Raw genomic sequence first — 11,618 nt, 5'->3', positions numbered from 1 at the left:
CCATCTGTTTTGAGGTGAGTGTCAGTTATGCTATGTGTTGCATGTATGATATATTGTATGTTATGATTGATGCCATGCTTTGTATGTTAGTTGAGGAACATTCGGGGACGAATGTTCTTAAGGGGGGGAGAATGTAATACCCGGCTAGACTCCGGTATCGGAATCCCTACCGTCCGGTGGGACCACGGATGTCGGAAACCTCTAGAAGGGTAAAACTATGATTTTATGAAATGTTTTCATGTATTTCATGTTTTTAAGTAAGAAATTAAATGAGTTTTTGCATGAATGTAGCTTGAAGGAAAACCCAGGTTCGGCCGCCGAACTTGACTTTCGGCCGCCGAACATGCATGTGATTAGGAGGCACGTTAGGCCCCCGAAAGCATGAGTGAGGGAAGTGCAGGTTCGGCCGCCGAACCTTATGTTCGGCCGCCGAACATTGCATGGATACGGAGGCACATTCGGCCCCCGAACGTGGCCTGGCCAGCCGCATATAAAAGGGTCCCTTTGGTCCGCACGGGTGAGCTTTTTCTCTCCTATTGTCGGCCAAGGTGAGTCTCCGCCGCTCCTCCCTCAATCTTGAATGTTTTCCCTAGATCTTTCATGGTTTTCACGAGTTTTAACTTCCTTTTTGAAGATCTGTGAGCTAAGAGCAAGTTTTGGGTACTTGGAGGTTCAAAGAGCTCTATCTCTCCATCTCCAAGCTAGGATCGCCTTTCCTCTCGTTTCTTCAAGAGGTAAGCTTCGATCTATGCTTCTCTTATGCTTTATGAAAGTTTTATGCAAGTTGATGGGGTAGAATGCATGTTTAAGCTTATTGATGAGTTTATGGGTTTTGATGCTTTGATGAACAATGTATGTTGATGTTGTGTGTTTGAAGTGTTGTAGTTGGGGTATATCATAGTTTGAGACCCCTAGGTGTGTTGTATGATGTGTATGCATGTGTAGGAACAAGTTTATGCATGTTTTGAGGCATTTTGGAGGCTGTGGACACAAGGGAGCCGAGTTTCTGCCCTTCGGCAGAAACTCAGGTTCGGCCGCCGAAGTGACTTTCGGCCGCCGAACCCCCTTGTGGAGGCAGTTTCGGCTGCCGAAGCCTGCCCCCGAAACTCAAGGTTCGTCTCTGTCTGGGAGGTTCGGCCGCCGAAAGTGCCGCCGAACCTGCATGACTTTCGGCTGCACAGGGACTTTCGGCCGCCGAACCTGCCGCCGAAAGTGCCCTGTTCAGCCATTTCTTGCATGTTTTCATGTGATGTTTTCAGGATGTTTTAGGGGGTTTTTGGGGAGTATTTTAGAGTCATGTTCATGTATGTTTGGTCCCTCATTTGAGTCCACCTGTGTAGGTTCGGACCTGAGGAACCGAGACCCCCAGCAGTGAGCCAGCTGCTTCAGAGTCTCTTCAGAGCTAACCAGAGGTGAGTGGAATAAACTTTAAATTTTAAAGCAAATTAATGAAATGTTTTAGCATGATTCACGCATCATGAATGCCATGAGATATATCAGGTTGATTGCATTAGAATTCACGAATATGTTGCATTGCATACCTTGTTGTTGATGTGGATGAATGTTGAATGATCCATTAGCCCTTTTATGTTATGATAGCCTATGTGAGTCCAGGTGTGCCTGCTACGGCTCTACGCCCCTGGCACTATGATTGACTATGGTAGTCCGGGTGTGCCTGCTACGGCTCTACGCCCCCGGCATGTGTAAGTAAGAAAGATAGGGGCTAAATGGTGACAAGTTCATCCTTGATGTGAAATGTTTGTGTTATGGCGCATACATGAAAGCATGATTTAAATTGATGTTTTATTTTTCTGCTCACTGGGCTCTAGTAGCTCACCCCACTCCCTTTATCCCCAGAGTTGCAGGCACAGGATAGATCGGGAAGTCGGCTAGAGTGAAGTAAAGTCATGTATGATGTAATAGATAGTAGTGGACATGAATATGATGTAATGAGTAGTTATGACTATGTTAATGTAATGAAAGAGTAATGTATAGTTATGTAATGATGAGGATGATTGAGGACTAGTATGTGCTTGACCCTATGTTATGGTTATCCCCTTGGCACATGATCTATAGAAATGTTTTTATGATGTATTTGATAATCCAAGCTTATCGAATGATGAGATACCCCATTGGAGTATTTGATGAGGACTCCAGTGGTGGTTATGTTATTAGATGTGCACATGTTCAGGTTAAGCTTGGAAAAAGAAAGAAAAAGTTTACAGTTTTATGTATGTTGTTGATCATGTATGGGATATTACAGGTTACAGGAGGTATGTTTGGCTTGCTACGGGTCCCGGCGGCCTTAAGCCGATCTGGATCCTAGCGCCGGTAACGGGTCGGATTTCCGGGTCGTTACAATGGTACTTTTCTTTCTGCTTGTCTTTAGATTTTAAACTGCCTTGCTTACTTTTCGATTTATACAGATGTGGCCAGATCTAGAAGCAAATTTGTTGAGGCGGCGCGTTCTACCCACAAGGGCAAAGCTGTCATAGGGGCAACCGGTCCCCCTTCTAAGCGTGCTCACCAAACAGAAAAAGTGATCATGCTTCCTCCTCCTCCCCTACCTACAGTAGAAGAGTTGGCCCACCTGCAGCCCAAGTCTTCTACCATGGGCATCTCTGAGTCTGCCCCTATTTTTGAGCCTTCTACTACCGTCATTCCCTTATGTCCGCGGGGGTCGACTCCTTATGGCCCCCTAGCATCAATGTATGGCCTTGGCATTAACCCGGATGCCTTGTCTCCTTGATGATCCCTCCCTAGCCATCCTGTTAACCAAGAACGCCTTAAGGCCTAGTGTAATACCCGGCTAGACTCCGGTATCGGAATTCCTACCGTCCGGTGGAATCTCGGATGTCGGAAGCCTCTAGTAGGGTAGAAACATGTTTTCATAAAAGGTTTTAAGGTATTTCATGGTTTTAAGTATGAAGATTTAATGATTTTTTGCATGAAAAGTCTTTGGAGGAAAACCCAGGTTCGGCCGCCGAAAGTCAAGTTCGGCCGCCGAATATGCATGCGTTTTGGAGGCACGTTAGGCCCCCGAAAGCATGAGCGAGGGAAGTCCAGGTTCGGCCGTCGAACCTCATGTTCGGCCGCCGAACATGGCATGCATGCGGAGGCAAGTTCGGCCCCCGAACGTGGTCTGGCCAGCCACTATAAAAGGGGCACTTAGCCGAAATGGGCGAGCTTTCTCCCATTTTCGGCCACAACTAGCTTTCGACCTCCCTCTCCCCAGATCTAGTGTTCTTCCTTCAAATCTCCTCCATTTTTCTTGAGTTTTAAGCTTGCTTTGAAGGTTTTGAACTTTTGAAACAAGTTTTGGAGCTTTGGGAACTCAGGAGCTCATTTTCGTGGATCTCCAAGTTTAGGTCATCTCCCTCTCGATCTTCAAGAGGTAAGAGCCGATCTTAAGCTCCTTATGTGTTTTAAGTAAGTTTTAAGTTGTTTTATGGGGTAGAATGGCATGTATAGGGTTGTATGAGTTTTTAAGCTAATGTTAGGTTTTATGTGATTTGTGAACAATGTGGCATGTTTGAGTATGTTTGAAGTGTTGTAGTTGGGGTATATGTTGTTTGAGGCCCCTAGGAACTTGTATGCATGTTTTAGAACAAGTTTATGCATGATTGGTGAGTTTGGAGGCAAAAATGCCTAAAGGAGCCGAGTTTCTGCCCTTTGGCAGAAACCAGGTTCGGCAGCCGAAGGCACTTTCGGCCGCCGAACATGGTTGGGGAGGCAGGCCTTTCGGCTGCCGAAGTTGCCCCCGAAAAGAGACTTTCGTCTCTGTCTGGGACTTTCGGCCGCCGAAGGTGCCGCCGAACATGCATGAGTTTCGCCTCTGTCTGGGAGTTTCGGCCGCCGAAGGTGACGCCGAACCTGCCTGACTTTCGGCTCTGGAGGGACTTTCGGCCGCCGAACCTGCCGCCGAAAGTGCCCTGTCCAGCCATTTCTTGCATGTTTTTATGTGATGTTTTCAGGATGTTTTAGGGAGTTTTTGGGGAGTATGTTAGAGTTATGTTCATGTATGTTTGGTCCCTCATTGGAGTCCACCTGTGTAGGTTCGGACCCGAGGAACCGAGGACCTCAGCAGTGAGCCAGCTGCTACAGAGTTTATCAGAGCTAGCCAGAGGTGAGTGGAATAAACCTTAAGTTTTAAAATAAATGAACATGAATTTTGAGCATGATCCATGCATCATGAATGCCATGAGATATAGTAGGTTGTTTGCATTAGTATTCACGAATATGTTGCATTGCATTTATGATGTTGATGTGGATTGGTTATTGGATGACCCTTTAGTCCTCATATGATATGATGATGCTACGGCATGAGATATGGTATGGAAGTCCAGGTTGTACCCATTCTACGTCCCTGGCACGATGTAAGAGAAAGTCCAGGTTGTACCCATTCTACGTCCCTGGCACATTGGTATGTTATGATATGTTATGATAAGGGAAAGACCGGTTGTACCCATTCTACGTCCCGGCACAGTTGGACTATGTAAAGGACTATTGGTGACAATACCATCTGAGATGTGATTTGTTGTGATGTGTTGCATTACATAATGGCATGAGATTTTTAAATATATGTTTTCATTATTCTGCTCACTGGGCTTTGTAGCTCACCCCTCTCCCCTAACCCCAGATGTGCAGGTACAGGGTAGACTAGAAGGTTAGCCAGAGTTTTGAAGTATGTGTATGTAATAGTTAGATGGTGGACATGACATTTGTATTATGATGTAACGTAAGAGATTACAGTATGTATGTAATGAGGTATATTGAGGTTATAGATGTGCTTGACCCTATGAGTATTGTAATCCCTTTTGATGCATGGTCTTAGATATTTGATGTTTATGTTTAAGCCAACTCATCTCATGTTGTATCGCCCGTTGGGGCATTGATGAGATCCCATAGAGGGATCACGATTATGATCAGGACTATGTACATGTATGTTCAGGTTGAGTTGGATGCCTTTAAGGAAAAGTTAAATTTTTATGCATGTTGTTGATCATGTATGAGATTATACAGGTTTCCAGGATGTATGTTTGGCTTGCTACGGGTCCTGGCGGCCTTAAGTCGACCCGGATCCTAGCGCCGGTAGCGGTCCGATTTTCGGGTCGTTACACCTAGGGACCATCGCCGCCTGAAAGAACTTGAGACGGATGATCTTTTTTATAATGTTATGCACTCTGTATTGGAGAGTGCCCTCTGTGTCTTCATGGTCAAGGAGCGTACCAAAGTCCTGAGACTAGAATTTGGTGCTCAGGAAACAAATAAAAGGCTTCTGGCAGAAGAATGTTCGAGGCTGAAAACTCAGGTTAATGAGGTGGAGGGCACCATGGAAGAGACTCTAGAGTCGGTATATAAACTCTAGGCAGATCTGGGTGAGGCCAACACTTCTCGTGTTGCCCTTGAGAATCGGGCTAAAAGTACTAAGGATCAAGTGGCTATGCTTCAGTGTCAAGTCTAGGAGCTGCAATCGCAAGTCGAGGAGAACTGGACTGCCTCCAACAGAGTTGTTGAACTAGAAGTCAAACTTTAAGAAATGGTAGCCCGAAGAGGAGAAATATTCATCAAGGGCCAAGATTCTGTGAAGAATGAGCTAATTAGGTGGTTTCCTTTTGAGGAATTTACTTGGATAGATGATATCCTTCCAGAAGAGGAGGAGGAAGAGAACAAGCATGTGGATGAAAGGGTTGATGACGTTGATCAGGCCCCTGCAAAAAATATAATAAATGTAGGGAATGCCGATGTAATAAAGACTCCTGAAGTCATCCCTTCCTCTTTGTAACCTTCCAAGACTTTTAATGAAAAGTATTTTCTGTCATATCTTTATTATCTGTATTTTGTATGATCAGTACTCGCCTGCAACCCTCTTCCATTAGCCTGTCAAACCAGACTTGAGTAATTAATAAGAATTGCTAAGGGGTCAACACCCAATCATAATACCTCGACTGGTCATAAAATAGCTCCTCCTTTCTTGTAAAAATGGGACCAAAACTCGAGCCTGTAGCTTGGCGGTTATCCATCTTTCGATATGAAATAGCTTTGAAGAAATCTTTATATGGGATTATTACCCTGTTATTGAGTCTAGCTGATACTCACCTTGTGTGTGGATATCCCATGCCTTAGATATGTATATGGGACTAACACTCGGTCATTGAACCTGGTGGATATCCGCCTTGATTATGGGACCAATGCTCGGTCTTTTGGCCTAGCAGAATCCACTTTGTGGCCTTGCCTTGTTGCCTTGATTATAGGACCATTGCCCATTCTTTCGGCCTGTCTTATACTCGCCTTGTGACCTTGGACATCAAATGCCTTATAACTTTTCATAGGGGACTAACACTCGATTAGTCGACCTGGCGTATACCACCATGCGGCTTAGCATGAAATGCCTTAAAATCTTTTTATGAAGCGGGACTAACACCCGATTGGCCTGGCATATGAGTTGGCTTGATTATGTGGGACCTATGCTAGGATGACCTTATGGTCTTTTATGAATTTATTTATTTTCATGGTCCAACGCTCGGATTATATGCGGGACCATGCCTAAATGGCCTAGCGACTGCCTTATGGTCTTTTTTTATTTGTGTTTCTGCGGTCCAACACTTGGATTATTGGCCTAACTGAAGTTGCCTTGTAGCCTGGTATAAGATGTCTTATTATGCGAGACCGACTCCTAGATAGCCTTGTGGCCATTTATTAGGGCTAACGCTTCGATGGCCTGGCGGATTCCCATCTTGTGACCTTTGTTCTTAACTCCACGCTTTCATCCATCCAACGTTTCTGATTTTTCTATAAAAAAAAGAAGTTTGAAGAATGCATCCCAATTTTATAACATTTCCATAAATCATAAATATTTTTCTAAGGATAAAATAAAAGACTCGGTTGCCTGACTTGACCAATTTCAAAACTTGGAGTTCGATCCTGGAGCTGAACATTTGTGATATTCTCCTTATCGCCACCCTTATTAATACTCGATTCTCCTGCAATTGCATGAATAATCCCCATAGGTTTATTGTCAGGGTTGATTTTGGAAATTGTTACCTTGAACTCAGGCCTCTGACCTTTTCTGCTCTTTCTGATGAACTTCCAAAGTGTGTTGTTTCTTATTAACCTCTCAATTTTGTCTTTCAGCTGCCGGCACTTTATGAAAATGGCAATATTTGATCTTATCTCGCCTTCCAGCTTTCTTAGAGTTGAGTTTAAGAGGTCATCTAACTTTTTTATCATTTTTGCTTATCCACACCAAATATGTGTCTATAAGTCATTCAATAGAGTGTAATTCTTATACTCACTTCGGTCATTCCTTCCTCGAAAGACTAGTTAACTCTTGTGGTCTCCCCCACATCCTTGACTCTCTGGCATTTGGTCTTGCTTTTGGCTCGTCCTTTGATCCTTTTCCTGTCTTTCACGGTACCTTTGAGCAGCTTGTACTGTCTTTCAGTCAATGCCCTTCGAGGTGTTGTCTGATGACCCCCTTCCATGAACCTGTCTTTGGACTGCGTTTGGATTACTCTTGTTTGAGTTCTTGATGTATCTACAGGGATTTCCTCCCTTCTCCTAGGAGCCATGAGTGACACCTCTTCCCGAGCTTTGCATTGTTCGAAAATAACCTGCAACCTTTAGATGTACTGGAGCATTTGCTCAATGCTCATATTGTTGGGATCTGCTTTGTTGGCCATAGGAGGTGTGTTTTGTCCACTGCTAGGAGTAGAAGAAATGATAGCCTCCTCATCGGTAGCAACCTTAGCAGCAACTTATGAATTGTCGGCCATTTCGAGAGATAAAAGAGATGTTTCTTTTTAAGAGAGAAGGGATAAAAGATCGGTTTTAATCCAAATAAATAGAGAGAATTCAATGAATGTCCCGCTAATAGAACCAAATGATGTTGTAGAGATTAGATTGATGACGTGGACAAAATGGAACTATACTGTAATTGGCTAAACTTGCAAAGAAGAGAACGTGAGGTAGTGATAGATGTTCACGGTAGCCACTTCAACGCTCAAGTCAATATACTGAAAAAGAGAGTGAATGCAATGAATTGCTTATAGCTTTTGTATAAGAGAATAGCGTATATTTGTTTCTGTGATGATCCTTCTCCTTTTATATTGTAAGAAAATAGAAATAAATATAGTATTTCCTGATAATCCAGCAATGATATGGCCGGTTGTTTGATAAGAGATATCGCTAATTGATAAGGAGGTGATCCTGCGATTACCGGCATAATGGGAATATATAAAACTGTACCTGATAACGGTAACTTTATACCGAGACTCGCCTTATCCAGGAGAGGGCGAGTCTTAATGGTGATCCGGACGTTAAGGTGTCCGGATCTTCCTCTCCTCAAACGGGATCACATTATTCACTTACTAAATCCTTACCATGTGGACTTATTCTGTTATAATGACTCATTATTTATCTTGAACGATTGTTATGTAGTATCAATAATAAAAAAAAATTTATGTTATTTAGTCCTGTTAAAATTAACATGTCATTTTATTTTTTAAATTTAATATTTTAATATTTATATTTTAATTGAAAAATGCTAGCAATAGTTACACTTTTAAAGTGACAATTCAATATTTTTTTATCTTATTAGTTGAAATATTTTTAATTTATTAATTATTATTTTCTCTCTTAAATTATTAATTATTATACTCTTAAATCAATAAAATAGAGGGCGTTGAACAATGACCTAAAAATATCAAAATGAAATGTACCTTTAAAAGATTACCTTTTAATTTTTTCAGTTTAATAAAATTAAAGTGTAGAAATTAAACTATTTATTTTTAAAAAATAAAGAGATATAAGTGTTAATTTAAAGATTAAAAAAATATTTTTTATAATTAAGAGTATTTTAGTATTTTAAATATAATTAACGAAAAAGTAGTCGGAGAGATTTCAATTTGATAAAGTGAAAATATAATAATTAAACTGTTAAATTTTAAAAATAAAAATACATGTGTGATAATTTTAATATATTTTAGAAATGATTTACTTTAATGACAATAATAATAATAATAATTGGATGATCCAAATTAAAAAATGATGGTGATTGTCATCCTCAAAATTCCATGATTCTTCAGCAGCCTACAATTATTGCCAGTCCCCACATATGTTCAATCACTATATATATGCCTGTCTTATCTTCAGACCAATTACCCTCACTTTGAAGCATAACTAGCTATACCCTTCAAGTCTAAGTCAGAGATCATGAGTCTCTTTTGTTGTACACCACATTGCAATTTTAAATTTTTTATCTCTTTTCCCTTTAAAAAGAAAAAAAGAAAAAAACTCAAATGTACATTAACAAAAACAAGGACCCAAAAAGAGCTTCTCTTTTGAATGAACAGAAGGCCCCCTCTAGTGAAGAGAAATTGAAAAGAAAAGCACAAAATGACAAGCCATGAAAGAAGGATACCTGTTGCCATGTCTCCTATGATTGTGACAACTTCATGTCCATCAACATTAATTCCCAGATCTTCCTGTTTCCTTCCCTCTTCAACTTCTTCATCACATCATTAATTTGCTTTATATAATCACATAATTATCTCTCTCAAAATCTTAATTAACCTCAGTTATACATAATTCTTCTTTAATCATTAAAAAAATTATTATTTAATTTTTATGAGAAAATAAAAAATACATTCCTGTAATTTAAAAAAATTCATAAAACATTTTAAACTGTGATGACTGCTTGATTTTTTATCGCTGGAGTAAGACCAGCTCCTAAAAAAATCGCTGGCCCAAGACTCAAGACTCATCAGGATTCAATCAAGCAAATCAGCCCCACACTGCGTATTACAGTCCGAAAACGTGAAGGAGGCTAGACAGGCCAAGCAAATAGATCCATATAAAAAAAGCTTAGCTTGGTAAAGCGATAAGAGGTAGGAAAACGGACTAAGTCATCTCGCAACTTTGTCCACATGTGGGACTCTGATACACTTGTACGTCGCTAGCAAATAAAAAGAAAATAAATAAAAGGATTCTCCGACCAAGCTTCTAAAGTCCATTTTCTGGATTAAAGAACATGTACGGTAACATCATCTTGTTTTGTTTTTCTTGTTAAGATACTAGTCACGAAGTTACTAACTTAATGAGTTTTCCATTTCCCTAAATCACTAATGGCTTCCAAGATTAGCAATGGATGACAAAACTCATAAAAGCTAACAACAAGATTATGTAATTAATTTAACAATCACTTTCTGTTCTTTTCTTTCAAGAAAGATCCCAAACCAAAGAGATTTGCAGCTCCTTTAGCAATGTAAGGAGGTGGCAAATTCAACACAGGACTAATCTTAACACCATTTCCATGATAAGCTCCACCATAGTTCTTCTTCAATGGAGGTTTCTGTGGAAATTTATACACATAAGTGGAAGCATGTGATGTTGCTGATAACTTCTTTGCCTGCACGGAATTTGATTGCTGCTGCTTCTGTGAATTTGATCGCTTTGGATTTGGCACAGATGATCCTGTCGAGTTGCTTCGTGACAGGAGTGGCAATGAACAAATTAGACTCTTCTTTAAATCACAATTCAGGCTGGTGCTTCTCTTGAATCCCCAGAAAGACTTGGACTGTGGCTTTAACAAATTTATCTCCATCATCTCTTTGTTTGAATTCTCATGATCATCACTAGAAGGAGGACATGGAAGAGGAGGAAGAGAAGCTTTTCTTGAATGTTCATGTCTGTGAATTTGTTTAAAAGCAGCGCTGTTTCTTTCATGCACTTGGCCTGGAAGGATCATTCCATCTGCAAAAAGCTCATCTGCCAGAGAAGATTCATCGTCTACTAAGCTTCTGCAAATGCTGAACTCAAAATCAGGATTTGATTCAAGAAGTGTGGTGTCCCTCCGAGGCTCCTGCACGATTTGAATATCATCTTGTTGGTGAAGATCATTGGAAAACGATATTCGAGGGCTTGTTTCTGAGAACATAGTAATCACTGTTTCTGACTCTCACCGGCAAAACAAAGGAAAGGGTATCATCTGAGAAAATAATTCGGACTGAGAGAGGATTCAAGGGTGTGGATTTATTAAAGTAAAGGGTTCAAAGATGATGGGCTGAGAAAATTGTGAGGGAAAGTTTGCTTAGACTAGAAAGTCAAAAAAAGAGAAGAGAAAATTCTGAGATTTGAAGGAATTTAATATAAATATATAGTGAGGACCAATGAAGCAGAGAAAATTCAAGATCAGAGAGAGAGAGTTGTTTTCTAAAATGAAGCAGAGAGTATAAGGAAATTGTCTGCCACAGTCAGAGATATAAAGAAATAAGAAAGAGAGAGAGTGGAAAAGAAATATGAGAGGTTTGAACTAAGATACAAAAAGATGATGAGGGATACTGTGCAGACGGGAGTACATTGGTGAGTATTCTATTCAAATTGAAATAGTTTATCAAATTAAGTTAATATAATAAATAAAAATATTCAATTAATTAAATTAAATTAAATCAAATCAAATTAATTTAATTTAATTTAAATTAATTTTTTTAATTTAATTAGATTTAATTTTTATAAATATTTAAATAGTTTGATTTTAAACCAGCTTTTGGGAAAGGATATGCTGAAGCATATGAGAGTGAGAGAATTGGTTTCCTTCCATCCAGGGCAAAGAAAAATTG

At 40.2% G+C, this 11,618-nt stretch overlaps 1 protein-coding gene across 1 annotated transcript; it reads right to left on the bottom strand.

Moving 5' to 3' along the window:
* Nucleotides 1–9,997: 9,997 nt before the first annotated feature.
* LOC110626900 lies at nucleotides 9,998–11,247 on the bottom strand. Its single transcript, XM_021773080.2, has one exon. The coding sequence runs from the start codon at nucleotides 10,934–10,936 to the stop codon at nucleotides 10,199–10,201; it is 738 nt and encodes a 245-aa protein (XP_021628772.1). The 5' UTR covers nucleotides 10,937–11,247; the 3' UTR covers nucleotides 9,998–10,198.
* Nucleotides 11,248–11,618: the final 371 nt, after the last annotated feature.

Source organism: Manihot esculenta, chromosome 1 (assembly GCF_001659605.2).
Source record: "Manihot esculenta cultivar AM560-2 chromosome 1, M.esculenta_v8, whole genome shotgun sequence".
NCBI lineage: Eukaryota > Viridiplantae > Streptophyta > Magnoliopsida > Malpighiales > Euphorbiaceae > Manihot > Manihot esculenta.
The sequence above is the reverse complement of the archived record's forward strand: the minus strand, read 5'-3'. Positions and strand labels throughout refer to the sequence as shown.